Here is a 17,272-nt window from a genome sequence, read left to right as displayed (position 1 = left end):
CTATATGCAGCTCTGCTGGGTGAATCCTCTTGCACTTCCTGTTGGGGAGGAGTAATATCCCAGAAGTAATGATGACCCGTGGACTGATCACACTACAGAAGAAAGGAATTTATCAGGTAAGCATAAATTATGTTTTTGCATTTTATTTTGAATATATTTTATTATATTAATATTGACAAGAACAGTAATTTACAATGCACATTTATTTTTATTTTCCCCCCAGAATGCCAGCTAATGAAAACAGAACGACCAAAACCAAATACCTTTATCATCAGATGTCTTCAGTGGACCACAGTTATAGAAAGAACATTTCATGTAGATACTCCAGAGGAACGGTGAGGAATAAGTCAGTTAATTTTATTTTATATCTTTAAATAACTTTTGTTAGTTTTTGTATGAACAATTTGAAATATGTTGACATGAATGATCATGCTTACTAATAAAATGATCTGCAAATAATAATATAGGAGAGATGGGACAAGAAACTGATTATTATTGTTTATTTGTAAATTAGGTAGCTGATAACAGGTATGCATTATTGAACTGTGGTGATACTATGCAAAGTTGCAAAACATCTTATTGTTACCTGATAAGGTTCTTGACTAAGAGATACAAAGTAAGACCTTGGGCCCCTAAACTGCAAAATACACTTAAACGGTCATGAAAGTCCAAATTAAACTTTTATGATTCATTTTAAGATACTTTCCAGTCTATTTCTAGCGTTAAAGGGACACTGTACCAAAATTTTTCTTTTGTGATTCAGATTGAGTATGAAATTTTAAGCAACTTTCTAATTTACTCCTATTATCAAATTTTCTTCATTCTCTTGGTATCTTTATTTGAAATGCAAGAATGTAAGTTTAGATGCCGGCCCATTTTTGGTGAACAACCTGGGTTGTCCTTGCTGATTGGTGGATAAATTCATCCACCAATAAAAAAGTGCTGTCCAGAGTACTGAAACCAAAAAAAACTTAGATGCCTTCTTTTTTCAAATAATGATAGCAAGAGAATGAAGAAAAATTGATAATAGGAGTAAATTAGAAAGTTACTTAAAATTGCATGCTCTTTCTGAATTGCAAAATAAAAAATTTGGGTTCAGTGTCCCTTTAAATTTGCTGTGTTATATTTGTATCCTGTGTTAAAAAGTCAACTCTGGAGCAGCAGTACAATATTGGGAGCAAGCTATACACATCCGGTGAGCCAATGTCAAAAGGCATTGCATCTCATGAGCCTACACATGTATGCTTTTCAACAAAGGATACCAAATAGTACAAAGTAAATTTATTTGTAGAAGAAAAGTCTCTTAAAATTGCATGCTCTATTTGAACCTTGTGGGTTTTATTTTGACTTTCATGTCCCTTTAATACTAGATTTTTAAAAAAAAATTGTTATTGCAGTCGATCTTCCTGCTTTGAATGGGCCACAGACAAGATTGTCTTCTTATGGCTAATGTTGGTCTGAAATGAACTGTGCATACATTTTAGTTGACCTTGCAATTTGTCATATTATTTTGTATATTGAAACTCACACTTTTATTGTGTACCAAATGAAAGAATATTGACATGCATATTGATTGCATAATTTGTCTTATCTTTGTGTTAATTGCAACCAAACATCCTATATTAATTATTTAGAACGTTGTTTATAGCATCATTATTGATATTACATAACATAAAAAATAGCATCAGTGATCTTATGGCATCAATAAGTCACACACAACTATGAATCACACAATACTATCACTAATCTTCTGCCTGTGTCATCAACAAGTTGATTATGAACAGAGTTTAAATTTGGAATTTGAGAATGCACTTAAATACAGGCATTTCTATGTCCTGTACATACCATATTCCAGTCTAATAATTTTGAGATGTTACAGTATTCACATTTCCACTTTATATATGTCCCTTTTTATATTATTGTTATAAAATTGGTTTGAAATGCCTTGCCAAATGCTCTGGTTCCTTTGGTGTGATACATCTATGCAACTGAGAGCCTTTATGGTAGACTGTGTAATTGTAGTATAGAACCTAATAAGAGGTCCAAAAGTCTCTATTTTTATAATGCTTCAAATGTAATTGTTTGAGTCTTTCTGACCAATTGCTTTTATTAAGCATTTGATGATAATGGTGTGTAACAAATCAACAATTTCAAATAAAGTATATTATGTGAAGAACTGTGATATAAATCAAAAATATATTTTATTGAAATGTAATTTAATTTTTTAATAATATGGTAAGGTAAATCTTAATTCTTCTATACATAATGTGATAAGCAATAAATATGGCAGTCTGTCATGTGACCAGAAGAGCCGGTTTTATTCAAATATGAACCAGAAGTGACGTAAGGAGCCTTCCGGTAGGAACAGTTTAAAATGCATGGATATTTAGGCATGGATTCATTGGGTTTAGATGGCTAATAGGAACTGATTATTGTAAATAAATATCCGGAATAGAAACAGGACTGACAGCCTTGCAAAAGCTTTTTAATGGGGAAACACGTGTAGGAACAACGCTTATTCCCAAGGTACTGTGAAGTGATGATTATGTTCTTGTAACATTGGTACTTGTTATATCCCTTTTCTTTCCTAAGACATAAAGATTCCACAACGTCAAGTGTCACTTCCCTTACCCATAACCCCCAGTCATTCTCTTTGCTTCTGTCAATGGAGGACGTGAAGTTCGGTGTCTGAAGAATGGATTCCTTTTTTCGGGTACTTTTCCCTGCAAGCAAGGATTTGGGTTTAGCTGTGTCCACGTCAATCTCTTGAGTAAGAGAAGTGGTGGCTTTTAAGCAGTTAGAAAGTTGTGAGGTAGTCATTTCTTGGTTTTCTAACATGCCTGCTGCCCTTGGTATAGAAAGCCAGAGTTAGTTACTCTGTTCTTTCTTTTTCTGCAGGTCTCTGATATGAGTATGTGTCCTTTCATGCCTTGTGAGCTGTCTTCCTGCCAGACAGCTGGATTTGCAGGTAAGTGCTTTTGTTCTCTAGGTATTGAAGACTTGCACTTGAGAAGATTTTCCTGCAGTAATTATTGGGACATAATCCTCTAGGAAGGATTTATTTGGGCAGGGTGCAGGCACTTTATGTATGTGGAGGTTAACTTTCCATGCGTTTATGGGATTTTTTCTCTGAGGCTTTCTATTTATAAGTTTCAGTTTATTGGGACTTTTATTTTTAGGAAATGTGATTGTTGGGCTCTACTTTGTTGTAGCAAGTTTTTACTAGGCAGTTGCTGCTAGAAACGCATTCTTTTAGGTATTGCTGCACATGTTTCTTTTTATGCCGGTCAGGTGACCCCTCCCTCACCCCACTGAGTTCCGGAGCGTAGCGGTGTCATTTTGGACAGCTTATTGGTGTCTGATTGTTTTATTGATCGATGTACAGCTGTTTGCCAAACTATTTGGGAATTGAAGGTTAAGGTAGGGCACCTCAGTCTTGCTCTGAGGAGATTAAAAAATGTTTCTCTTAAAGTGACATTGTCATTTTCATATATCAGTCATTCCTTTAATTATTGGGAATTATTTTACCTATGGACATGGAACAGGAGTCTGCTCCTATGGATAAATGTTTGTGTCTTGAGGCCCAAATTGTGTTACCTATGCAATTTTGTTCTTCATGTTTAGAAAAGACTTTGAAATGTAAATATAAACTTTTTGTTTCGGAGCCTAATGTCTCTCAGGATGATGCTGTTCAGGCAATGCCACAGCTTTCTCCTCTAACATCCTAAGCCTCCACAGCTTCACATACAGTGCCCTGCAGTTCCTCTCAGCCTCCTGGAGGAGTTTATTTGTCCTCAGATTTTGCTGCACAGATATCCTCTGCGGTATCAGTGGCTTTAGCTGCTTTTCCCATGATGGGGAAGCGCAAGAGGAAATCTAAAAAAAATTCAGAATGTAAGGTGTCTGTCCCATCAGCTGCTACGCAGGTTGCCCTCCCTCATAAGTCTGATGAGGGAGGATACCTCAGTAGCCTCTGAGGGTGAAACCTCAGATTTGGACAGTATAATTCCTTTGTCTGATGCTGAAGAAGTACACTTCAGATTTAAGCTTGAACACCTTTGTTTACTATTAAAGGAGGTACTGGCTTCTTTGGATTACTCTGACTCTCCTGTCGCTGTCAACACTAAGAAATCTAGTAAGCTTAACAAATACTATGATGTTCCTTCCTCTGTGGAAGCGTTTCCTGTTCCAGTCCATATGACGGAGATTATTACACAGGAATGGGAGAAGCCAGGGATACCTTTCTCCCGTCTTTTAAAAGATGTTTCCTGTTGCTGACTCCATTAGAGATTCATGGTGCACGGTGCCTAAGGTAGAAGGGGCTATTATTACCCTGGCTAAGAGAACTACGATTCCTATTGAGGATAGCTGTTCTTTTAAGGATCCCAAGCTGGAGACTTATTTGAAGAAGATGTATATCCATCAAGGTCTTCAATGGCAACCTGCAGTTGGTATTGCCACAGTAGCAAGTGCAGCATCTTATTGGTGTGATGCTTTGTCTGAATTGATTTTAGAAGAGACTCCGTTGGAGGAGATACAAGATAGGATTAAGGCTCTTAAACTAGCCAACTCGTTTATCTCTGATGCTAACATACAAGTTATTAGACTGGGAGCCAAGATGTCTGGCTTCACTGTTCTAGCCTGTAGGGCTCTGTGGCTAAAATTTTGGTCAGCTGATGTTACCTCCAAGTCCAAGCTTCTGTTGTTACCTTATAAAGGTAAGACCTTGTTTGGTCCTGGTCTGGCAGAAATAATTTCTGAAATTACGTGTGGAAAGGGGTCCTTTCTACCACAAGACAAGAAGAATAGACTTAAAGGACGTCAAAGTAATTTTTGTTCCTTTTGTAACTTTAAAGGTCCAAAGCCTTCCTCTCCCTCCTCTAAGCAGGAGCAGTCCAAGTCTTCTTGGAGACCCAATCAATCTTGGAACAAGGGAAAGCAATCAAATAAACCCTCAGCTGAAACTAAGTCAGCATGAAGTATCTGCCCCTGGTACGGGATTAGATCCGGTGGGGGGCAGACTTTAATTTTTTTGTCAAGCGTGCATACGAAATGCAATCATGCATGCTCAGACAATAGAATGGAGATCATTTAGATCTGTCTCAGAGGATAGATCTGGACCAGTTGACCAGAAATTCTCTCCCGGGGTGGATTTCTCAGGATCACCTGTCTCAGGGCACATTATTGCAGAGACCTTCCCTGTGTGATTGTGACCACGGATGACAGCCTTCTAGGCTGGGGAGCAGTATTGGACTTGTTAAAGCCTCAGGACCTATGGACTCAAGAGGAGTCTGTTCTCCCCTTAAACATCTTGGAGTTGAGAGCGATATACAATGCTCTGATGGCTTGGCCTCAATTGTCCTTAGCCCAGTTTATCAGGTTCCTCTCGGACAACATCACCTCTGTGGCTTACATCAACCACCAGGGGGGAACTCTGAGTTCCTTAGCCATGAAGGAGGTGGCATGGATTATTCAGTGGGTGGAAGCTCACAATTGTTTTTTATCTGCTATTCACATTCCAGGAGTGGACAACAGGCAGGCGGATTTTCTGAGCAGACAGACATTTCATCCCGGGGAGTGGGCTCTCCATCCAGAGGTGTTCTCCAGGCTAACCCTTAAGGGGGGTTGCCAGAATTATATCTGATGGCGTCTCATCAGAACTCCAAGCTTCCAAGGTACGGTTCAAGGTAAAGAGATCCGCAGGCCGCTCTGATAGATGCTCTGGCGGTCCCTTGGGAATTCGGTCTAGCATACCTGGTTCCTCCGTTCGCGCTCTTTCCATGAGTCATTGCTCGTATCAAACAGGAGAGAGTGTCTGTAATTCTAATACCTCCTGTTTGGCCTTGGAGGATCTGGTATGCAGACCTTGTGAAGATGTCATCTCTTCCTACTTGGAGGTTACCTCTGAGGAAGGACCTTCTAACTCAGGGTCCTTTCTTCCATCCAAATCTCCTTTCTCTGCTTGGAGATTGAACACTTAGTTTTGACTAAGCGTGGGTTTTCTGAATCGGTTATTGATACCATGCTCCAGGCTTGCAAGCCTGTTACTCCTAAAATTTACCATAAGTTATGGCGTAAATACCTTTATTGGTGTGAATCGAATATCTACTCTTGGAGTAGGGTCAGGGTTCCTTGAATTTTTTTCTTTTCTCCAGGAATGGTTGTCAGTCAGTTCTCTGAAAGGTCAGAAATCTGCATTATCTATTCTTTTACATAAGCATCTGGCGGATGTGCCAGATGTTCAATCTTTTTGTCAGGTCCTGGTCAGAATCAGGCCTGTGTTTAAACTGGTTGCTCCTCCTTGGAGCCTTTAGAGTTTTGCATCAGGCTCCGTTTGAGCCAATGCATTCAAGAGATATTAAGCTGTTATCTTAGAAGGTTTAGTTTCTTGTTGCTATTTCTTCTACTCTGATAGTTTCTGAACTCTCGGCTTTGCAGTGCGATTCGCCTTACCTTAGTTTTCATGCGGATAAGGCGGTTTTTCGTACTAAGTTGTGTTTTCTCCCTAAGGTGGTTTCGGATAGAAATAATAATCAGGAAATTGTTCTTTTTCTCTGTCCTAATCCTTCCCATAAAGAACATCTGTTGTACAACTTGGATGTTTCTACCTACAGGCTACTAAGGATTATTGCCAGTCTTCTGCCCTGTTTGTTTCTCAGGAAAGTGTAAAGGTCAGAAGGCTAGTTCTACTTCTCTTTCCCTATGTTTGAGAAGTATGATTCGTTTTGCATATGAGACTGCTGGACAGCAGCCTCCTGAGAGAATTACTGCTCATTCCAGTAGGGTTGTCTCCTCTTCTTGGGCTTTAAAAAATGAAGCTTCTGTGGAACAGATTTGCAAGGCTGCAACTTGGTCCTCTCTGCATACTTTTTCAAAATTTACCAAATTTGATACTTTTGCCTCGGCTGAGGCTTCTTTTGGGAGAAAGGTTCTTCAAGCGGTGGTGCCTTCTGTTTAGGTCTGCCTGTCTTGTTCTCCCTCCCTGTTCATTCTGTGTCCTCTAGCTTGGGTATTGGTTCCCACTAGTAATTGGAATGATGTGGGGGCCTTTCCATGTCTTAGGAAAGAAAATAAAATGTATGCTCACCTAATAAATTTCTTTCCGGACATGGAGAGTCCACGACCCCACCCTTAAGATTAGACAGTAATTTTTTTTTTGCTAAACCTCAGGCACCTCTACACCTTTGTGTTATCTTCTTTTTCCATTTCTCTTCGGCTGAATGACTGGGGGTTATGGGTAAGGGAAGTGACACTTAACAGGTTTGCTGTGGTGCTCTTTGCCTCCTCCTGCTGGCCAGGAGTGAATATCCCACTAGTAATTTGAATGACTCTCCATGTCCGGAAAGAAAGAAATTTATCAGGTAAGCATACATTTTATTATTTGGGAAATTTTGAACATTGTGTCCTTTAATCATTATGTAAGATTTTAATAAATAGATTTCCTTCCTAAGATAGGGAGAGTCCACGGCTTCCTTCCTTACTGTTGGGAAATACAACATCTGGCCACCAGAAGGAGGCAAAGACACCCCAGCCAAAGGCTTAAATATCCCTCCCACTTCCTCATTACCCCAGTCATTCTTTATCTTTCGTCATGATAGGAGGTGGCAGAGAAGTGTCAGGAGATTCGGAGAGTCTTGAAAAAAGGTATCTGCCCTTCGAGATAGGACTGGAGTTTTAAGTAGTCATTTCAACCTCTCAGTGGCAGTATTGATGACAGTATTGATGAAAGTTAGAGTGTGGAGATGCAGGGAAAGTTTTTCTGCGAAACCATCCAGACTACTGCTAACAGCACCTAAGCAATCATTGTTGATGAGTTTCACTGCCTGCTTTCTCTCACTCAAGTCAATGTCCGGAGCGCTGCTATAAGACTGTCACAATTGAGAGGCTGTGTTCTGTTCCACAGCATGGATCCTGGAGGTAAGATTGTTTACACATAAAACACTATACCAGGGTCACAGTGTGGCTCCTTTATACTTTGATAGGATCCAGGTTTAATATCCTCTGAGGGGGGTTTATTGAACAGTTTGGGTTATTTAATCAGTGTATTAATTATTTACATGCTGCTTTGTATGATTGTTTTTTCTGGGCTGGTGTGTTTTTGGCTGGAACAAACAGGTTTCACTTTCAATTTTGAAAGTGTTGCACAACTCCTATTTACTTGCTGTACTTTACATAGCATGTGGTCTATGTTCATTTCCTACATTCTGGCTGAGACTTCAACCTAAGGAGAGCGTTTTCTCTGTTAACTGCCTAGGTATAGGAGGTGGTGAGTGCCCCAGCCATTGGGAGTATATATATATATATATATATATATATATATATATATATATATATATATATATATATATATATATATATATATATATATATTAAAAAACACATTTTTATTTGTGTTCTTCTGTGGGTGTAACCTGAGCTATGGAGGACGCTGACATGTTAGAAGGTACTTCTTCTGTACTAAATCATACCTGTTTATATTGTGAGGAGGCCATAGTTTTCCCGCCTACTCAATTATGTTCCACATGCCTTAACACTGTTATAAAGTCTAAGAAGGTAGACAAGCTTGCTAAGGCTATTATTCCCTCTGAGCCGTCTACCTCTCAGGACTCAGCGTCCCGTGAGATTACTACCCTTGCTACATTATCCACTCCACATGCAGTTCCCTGTAGAACATCTAATCCTCCATCCGGAAGGGGCCTTCTTCCTGTGGACTTTGCCGCGCAGTTACAAACGGCGGTGTTATCGGCCCTCAGTGCATTACCTCGCTCTAACAAATTCAAGAGAAAGGTTAAACATAGCTCTCCTGAACCGGAGTCATCTAACTATCGGATTTAGCTATTATGTCCCAGTTATCCGATGATGAGTTAACCTCTGTAGCTTCAGAGGGTGAACCTTCTGGGTCGGAGTCCTTAGCGTTTAAGCATCCTGCTGCGGAGGAACCGTCCTTTAGATTTAAAATTGAGCACTTTCATTTTTTATTAAAGGAGGTTCTGTCTACGTTAGAGGTTCCAGAAGCTGCATTGCCTGAAGAACCTGTAATACCTAAATTAGACAGAGTTTACGAAGACAGGAAAGTTCCTTTGACTTTTCCTGTGTCGGTTAAAATGGTGAACATTATTAACAATGAATGGGAAAGAATTGGATCTTCCATTTCCTTTTAAAAAAGTTGTTCCAAGTCCCGGACACTCAACTAGATTTGTGGGGCTCCATTCCTAAGGTTGATTGTGCTATCTCTACGCTTGCTAAACGTACTACTATACCTCTTAAAGATAGTTCTTCGTTCAGAGTGCCGATGGAAAAGAAAATGGAAACCTTTCTGAGCAAGATGTTTCAACATACAGGATTTTTGTTTCAACTGGAGGCTGCAGTTGCTGCGAATGCCGGAGCAGCTACCTACTGGTGCAGCTCTTTGTTGGAACTCATTAAGGGGAATCTCTCCTCGAGGATATTCAAGACAGAATTAAAGCTCTGAGAAATGCTAATTCTTTTATCTGTGATGCGAACATGCAAATTATGTGCCTACCTGCAAAGGCTTCTGGCTTTGCGGTCCTAGCCCGCCGGGTGCTCTGGTTGAAGTTTTGGTCTGCGGATATGACTGCTAATTCAAGACTCCTTTCTCTTCCCTTCAAGGGAAAGATTTTATTTGGTCCAGGCCTGGACTCCATTATTTCTATGGTTACTGAAGGCAAGGGTGCCTTTTTACCGCAAGATAAGACGAACAAGTCTAAGGGACTACAATCTTCTAATTTTCGTTTTGACAAATCCCAACGACAACAATCCTCCAAGCCATGCAGCCCAAGAGTACTTGGAAGCCAGCTCAGTCCTGGAATAAGTCCAAGCAGAATAAAGCCCACCGAAAACAAATCGTCATGAAGGGATGGCCCCCAGATCTGGGATCGGATCACTTAGGGTAAAGACTGTCTCTTTTTTCAGGCGCTTGGCTCAAGGATGTACAGGATCCATGGGTCCTGGAGGTCGTACTCAGGGATACAAGATAAGCTTCATATCTCATCCACCCAGAGGCAGATTCCTACTCTCAAACCTGTCTACCAGACTAGAAAAGAGGGATGCCTTTCTAGGGTGCGTTTGGGACCTATCCTCCCTAGGAGTTGTCCTGGTGCCTATAGAAGAAAGAGGTTTGGGGTTTAATTCAAACCTTTTCTTGGTCCCAAAGAAGAAGGGAACATTTCGTCCAATTCTGGACCTAAAGTGCTTAAACAAATTTCTCAGGGTCCCTTCTTTCAAGATGGAGACAATATGGTCTATCCTTCCTTTAGTTCAGGAAGGCCAGTTTATGACCACTGTAGATCTGAAGGATGCTTACCCTTCATGTTCCAATCCACACTGAACACTTTCAGTTCCCAAGGTTTTATTTCCTGGACCAGCACTTCCAGTTCATTGCCCTTCCGTTTGGCCTAGCTACTGCTCCAGGAATCCTTACAAAGGTTCTGGGGGCTCTTCTAGCCATTGCCAGAACTCAGGGTATTACAGTAGCCCTATACTTGGATGATATTCTGATGCAAGCACCATCTTTTCATCTTATGGAAGAATACTCTGAGTCCCTTCTCAGTCTTCTTCGATCAAATAGATGGAAGATAAACTTGGAAAAGAGTTCTCTTATCCCAAGTACCAGGGTGTAATTCCTGTGTACCATAATAGACTCCATATCCATGAGGATATGATGTTCCAAGCTAACTTCTGCATGTCTTGCCCTCCGGACCTCCTTGAGTCCCTCTGTGGCTCAGTGTATGGAGGTGATTGGTCTCATGGTGTCCTGCATGGACATCATTCCTTTTGCCAGGTTCCGTCTCAGACCTTTACAACTGTGCATGCTGAAACAGTGGAACAGCGATCATTCTGATCTGTCTCTACAGATTGTATTAGACAGCCAGTCTAGAGAATCGCTCTCTTGGTGGCTCTGTCCAGATCATCTGTCCCGAGGGACGTGCTTCTTAAGACCATCCTGGGAGATTGTGACTACGGACACAAGCTTATCTGGATGGGGAGCTGTTTGGGGTGCCAGGAAGGCACAGGAGTTACATCAACCATCAGGGGGGAACGAGAAGTTCCTTGGTGATGAAGGAAGTATCTCAGATTCTAGAGTGGGCAGAGGCCCACAACTGTTCACTGTCAGCGATCCACATTCCCGGGTGTGGACAACTGGGAGGGGGATTTTCTCAACATGCAATCCTTCCACCCAGGGGAATGGTCTCTCCATCCCAAGGTGTTTGCAGAGATATGCAGCAAGTGGGGGACACCAGAGATAGATCTCATGGCGTCCCATCTCAATATCAAGCTACCCTGGTACGGGTCGAGGTGGAGGGATCCCCAAGTGGATCTAATAGAAGCGCTAGCAGTGCCCTAGAGGTTCAAACTCATATCTTTTTCCTCCATTACTGCTTCTTCCCCGAGTGGCGGCCCGCATCAAGCAGGAGCGGGTATTAGTAATCCTGATTGCTCCATTGTGGCTGCAAAGGACATGGTTCACGGATCTAGTGGGGATGTCCCCATTTCCTCCGTGGAAGTTACCTTGTTGCAGAGACCTGCTGATACAAGGTCCATTTGTTCATCAAAATTTAGATGTCTGAGACTGACTGCGTGGAGATTGAACATTTAGTCTTAGCCAAGAGAGGTTTCTCTGAGAGTGTCATTGATACTCTTATTCAAGCTCGTAAACCAGTTACTCAGCGTATCTACCACATAGGGTGGAGAACCTACTTGTTCTGGTGTAAAGACCGTGGTTTTTCCTGGCACAGAGTTATGGTTGACAGGATCTTATCTTTTCTCCAGGATGTACTGGAGAAGGGCCTTTCTGCTAGTTCCCTGAGGGGACAGATTTCGGCCCTGTCAGTTTTATTGCACTAGCTGAGCTTCCAGATGTGCAGTCCTTTTTTAAGGCTCTGAACAGGATCAGACCTGTGTTTAGATCTGGGGCTCCTCATAGGAGCCTAAATCTTGTTCTTCGTGTTTTGCAACAGGTTCCGTTTGTTTAGCTTGTGTTATCTTGGAAGGTTCTCTTTTTATTGGCTATTGCCTCTGCGCTCAGAGTTTCTGAGATCTCTGCTTTACAATGTGAATTCCCTTATCTGATTTTTCATGCAGATAAGGCAGTTTTATGTACTAAATTAGGGTTTCTTCCTAAGGTTGTGTCAGATCGCAACATCATTTAAGAGATTGTGGTTCCTTCCTTGTGTCCTAATCCTTCTTCATCGAAGGAACGTTTACTTCACTATTTGGATGTGGTTCGCGCCTTATAGTTCTTTCTTCAGGCTACTAAGGAGTTTAGACAATCTTCCTCTTTGTTTGTTGTCTATTCGGGGAAGTGTAAGGGAAAGAACGCTACTTCGATTCTATCTTTTTGGTTAAGGAGTGTCATCCGCTTAGCTTACGAGACAGCGGGACATCATCCTCCTGAGAGGATAACGGCTCATTCCACTAGAGCAGTGGCTTCCTCTTGGGCCTTTAAGAACTAGGCCTCTATGGATCATATTTGTAAGACCTGGTCCTCCTTACATACTTTTTCTACTTTTTACAAGTTTGATGTTTTTACAGCTTTCAGGAGAAAAGTTTTGCAGGCTGTGGTGCCCTCAGAATAGGGTCTGCCTCTTGCTTTTTTCCCTCCAGTTATTCATTCAGTGTCCTCTGGAGCTTGGGTATAGTTTTCCCAACAGTAAGGAATGAAGCCATGGACTCTCCCTATCTTAGGAAGAAAAACATAATTTATGCTTACCAGATAAATTAATTTCCTTCCGGATAGGGATAGTCTTTGTCCCCCGTCTGTGTTTTCTAGTCTAAGGGCGGTCCCCTATTATATATCTTATTCTTCTGGCACTATTTATAGCCTCATAATTCTCCTACATTTCCTTGTTCCCTCGGGAGAATGACTGGGTAATGAGGAAGTGGGAGTAATATTTAAGCCTTTGGCTGGGGTGTCTTTGCCTCCTCCTGGTGGCCAGGTGTTGCATTTCCCAACAGTAAGGAATGAAGCAGTGGACTCTGCCTATCTGGAAGGAAAGGAATTTATCTGGTAAGCATAAATTATGTTTTTACTATATTGCTGGATGTATGGCTGGTTATGGGCCAAACAAAATGTTGCTTAAACTCACCTGAGCTCGGTTGAAGCTCAAATACATAAAGAGGTTTTGTAAGAAACATACAGGATTGCACTATTTATTTTACAACATATACCGAGTCCACGGGTTTCATCTTTTACTTGTGGGATATAATCCTCCTGCTAACAGGAAGTGGCAAAGAGCACCACAGCAGAGCTGCTATATAGCTCCTCCCTTTACTCCTCCCCCCAGCCATTCTCTATGCCTATGCTTGTAATAGGAAGGGTAAAGTGATAGTGGTGATAAAATGATAGTTTTAATTTCTTTAATCAAGAGTTTATTTTTAAATGGTACCGGTGAGTACTATTTCTCTCAGGCAGCATTGGAAGAAGATTTCTGCCCTGAGATTGATGATCTTAGCAGATGTAACTAAGATCCATGTTGGTTCCCACATTTTGCTGAGGAATGCTAGAGAAATCTTCAGTGTGAGGAACAGTTTTCATGCTACAAGCAGCATTGAGGTATGTTCAGCATTTATTTCTGAGGAGACTGTGATATATCCGAACTGGCTGACATAGTTCCCATAGAGGGAAGGGGTAAGCAGTAATTCTGTGGAAAATAGGGTATTACTGTAATCCTGGGCATTATTTTGTTTTCACGACTAATGCAACTTTATATGTTATGGTGAGACACTGGGGCAGCCTAACGATTTTATTAACAATCTGAAATGAGTGGCTGGTTGTTATACTTTTCCTCTAAAGAGGATCCACATGGCTAGTACTTTATTTTTTATACCCACATGGCTTATGTTTGACCGCTTTACTGCGGTTGTTTAGGCTCAGCTTATTCCGGAGAGGATGAGCGGGGCCTAATTTCGCGCCTCAATGGCTCAGTTTTCTTCACATATAAACTGTAATTTTCAGCTCCGGTTGGGCCCAAACTGACTCCTGGTGTTTCCGTAGTGATTTTGAGCCTTGATTAAGATCCCTGGGGGCAAGTAGGCACCACAGCAGAGCTGTGGCGTGGTGCAGGGGATTATAAAGTTTTTCTAATAAACAATGTTGTTTTTATTGATAACTCAGAGGGTTAATTGCTCTGTTACTGTGGGGTGCAACATCTGACTGCATTATAGGGCAGGTTTATCTTTAAATTGGACATATGTGAACACTTTTAAGCTGTTTTGCAAAATTGTGCGCTTTTTATTTTCTTAAAGGCGCAGTACCGTTTTTTCAAAAAATTGTGTTATCTCACTAAATAGAGTGTTTAACGACTTTGTGGTGTTTACATAGCCTGTTCAACACTGACACTGAGGAAGTTCAATGTTCTATGTGTTTAGAAGCCATTGTGGAACCCCCTCTTACATTGTGCCCTTCTTGTACTGAAAGGGCCTTACACTGTAAAGAACATATTTTATGTAATGAAAGTGTGTCTAAGGATGATTCTCAGTCTGAAGAGAATCAGGATACGCCATCTAATTCTCCCCAAGTGTATCAACCTTTAACGCCCACTCAAGCGACGCTAAGTACTTCTAGTGCGTCTACTTCTTTTACTTTGCAAGATATGGCTGCAGTGATGTCTACTACCCTTACAGAGGTACTATCTAAACTGCCAGGTTTGCAGGGTAAACACAGTAGGTCAGGTATTCATGTAAATACTGAACCCTCTGATGCCTTAGTGGCTATTTCCGATGCACCCTCACAATGCTCTGATTTGGGGGTTAGGGGTTTTATATCTGAGGGAGAACTTTCAAAGTCAGGAAATTTATTACCTCAGACAGATTCGGACGTCACGTCCTTTAAATTTAAACTGGAGGAGGCGGAGCCAACTGCCGAGCAAGAGAGACGTCTTGAGAAGGAGCTCTCTCTCAGATAACTAATATAGATGTAAATAAAGGCAATTTAAACGCTTAACTCCTTAAAACAAAGTCATCTCATTAAATCCTATATCGTGGATTTTGCTGGCTGGATGTTTGGTGAGACCGGCGACCTGCCTGAGCTATACTAGAGGAACTGCAGGAGAGAACACAGCAGCGGACATACCGCCATTCCAACAGTGCAAACCCACAGGCGGCTCTAAGAGGAAAGAACAGCGGAGATCAACTGTCCACCTTGCCTGCTCAACCTGACCACAGCCTAACTTGCCAACATATTTAGCACTGCTGCCCGGAGGGTCGGGGCTCCGCTCCGGCGCAGCAGCAGAGGCACTACAGTGGGATTAGGAGAGAGCAGGAGCTAGGCAGACACCATACAGCTATTCACTCACCTTGCGGCTGATCTGATGGCCATCTAGGGTCCCGGAGCTGCGATAACCCGCACACAGACTACCGCTGCTTCTCAAAGGACCCAGAACTCACTTTCACAGGCCGCATCTTCCCAGCACTGATTTGGCGCGAACAATCGCCATTTTGCGGCCTGGGTCAGAGGAGCTACATCTCGCCACCACTTGCCGAACAAACTGCACCGGAGCAGTAACAGAAGGAGAGGTAAGGGCACTTAAATCACATCAGCCCTAAACACTGAGCTTTAATATAAGGCAGGACTATTCAGACTTTTGCAATGCACCACCCCATGTTAAACACAGTGTACACGGCAAATAAATAATATGCTGGCTCCTTAGACATATTGACTACCTGGCAGAAAATATATGTGACAGCTTCAGACATTGCTGCAGGCTCCCAGTGTATGAACTATCTCCCTATGAACTTACTTGACCAGAGCATGCTATGCTGGTGTTGTGCCAGGGAACTGTGACTTTATAATATAAATGCTATCTTAATATCAAACAGGTAGGCTAGACACCAAATACATATAGCTTACCTAATTCAGAGTGAATATTTTCAAAATATCAGCCTGACAACTCTAATTACACAAATCACTCCCTGCTCACTACAAGAGCTAACTTAAAGGCAGAACTAAGAAATTAAGGTCTAATACAGATCGCTGCAGACCTCTGCTTGTGGCATCTTACAGAGAACTGTACTTAACTATCCATCCTTGAGAATCCAGAACCTTACTATTCTTTACCTGATAAAGGCAGCTAAGATCAATCTCTAACAGCTAAAAGTGCTTAGCAAAATCCTAGGTGTAGATGACAAAGAGGATGTAGCTGCCTGAGATACACTGTGCTGGAACAGTCTGATATGGATGACTACAGCTACCTCTATACTCATTATTGCATCACCTGTGATACCACCGCCTATCACTCATTTCTACTAAAAAGAAAATAAATTTGCAGAGATGCTCACACAAACCATGAAAGGCGAGGCGTCCATAACCTACTAACCGTATCTGCAGGGAATGAAGAGCAATAGAGAGGGTGCAGTAGTGATAAAGCACACAATAATACCCAGCGGAAGTCTGGATGAATTGAAATCTCTCTAAAGAGGGAAAAGAGTCAGTTAGCAACACCTGCTGGGTACTTAACGGCCACAAAATCAAAAACAACAAAGAATAGCTGATCTGTCAACACTCACAATATGGCTACACGAAAGGGAGCCAAAGGAGACAAAAGCCTAAAATCCTTATCAGTAGATACCTTCTTCAAAGCCTCTAAGATCTCCAAAACTCAAGAAGCTGCCCAGGCGGAAATTGAGGAAGACACAGATTCAGAAAATGAAGAGGAAATTACGGAACTAACCCCCGCAACTAAAGCAGACTTGCAGGGCCTGGTATCCAAACAAGATATAGCTTCTAATTTTGAGAAACTGTGGGAGAAGATGGATAGCTTTCAAAATACAGTCACTAATAGTCTTACGGACATTAAAACAGAGATACTAGAGCTGGGCACCCGAGTAGACTCCTTAGAAACAGCCACAGAGGAAATGGGGGAGGAAATCACAACGGTCTCCCAAACTCTTGACTCACACGGCCAACACATACAAGAGCTAGAAGAAAAAATTGAAGATTTGGAAAACCGGAGCAGACGCTCCAACATCAGGCTCAAAGGTATCCCTGAATCAATTGGAGCAGAAGATCTACACAGTTATCTCCAGCAATTATTTCATGCTATACTGGGAGAACCGATGGACTCAGGGTGCCCAATAGAAAGAGCACACAGAGCCCTTAAAGCAAAACCCAAACCAGAGCAACCACCAAGAGACGTTATTGTTAAGCTCTTACGGTTCCCTGATAGAGAAAAGATTCTACTGGCTGCCAGAAGCAACCCCACATTCAAATTCCAGGGCAATATTATCCAGTTTTTCCAGGACCTTTGCATTAAAA

The 17,272-nt window shown here is 41.7% G+C and overlaps 1 protein-coding gene across 6 annotated transcripts in view; it reads left to right on the top strand.

Annotated features, from left to right (window-relative positions):
* The window catches only part of AKT3 (AKT serine/threonine kinase 3), a 995,132-nt gene that overhangs the window by 536,785 nt on the left and 441,075 nt on the right, over positions 1 to 17,272 (top strand). For 5 of the 6 annotated variants that reach the window (XM_053711160.1, XM_053711156.1, XM_053711157.1 and 2 more), the window contains exon 4: positions 224 to 335. In XM_053711160.1, the coding sequence (XP_053567135.1) occupies positions 224 to 335 (112 nt within the window). Of the gene's footprint in view, positions 1 to 223; positions 347 to 17,272 lie in introns of all 6 variants that reach the window. The other variant, XM_053711161.1, reaches the window with a different exon arrangement.

Source organism: Bombina bombina, chromosome 4, assembly GCF_027579735.1.
Source record: "Bombina bombina isolate aBomBom1 chromosome 4, aBomBom1.pri, whole genome shotgun sequence".
Classification (NCBI taxonomy): Eukaryota; Metazoa; Chordata; class Amphibia; order Anura; family Bombinatoridae; genus Bombina; species Bombina bombina.
The sequence above is the reverse complement of the archived record's forward strand: the minus strand, read 5'-3'. Positions and strand labels throughout refer to the sequence as shown.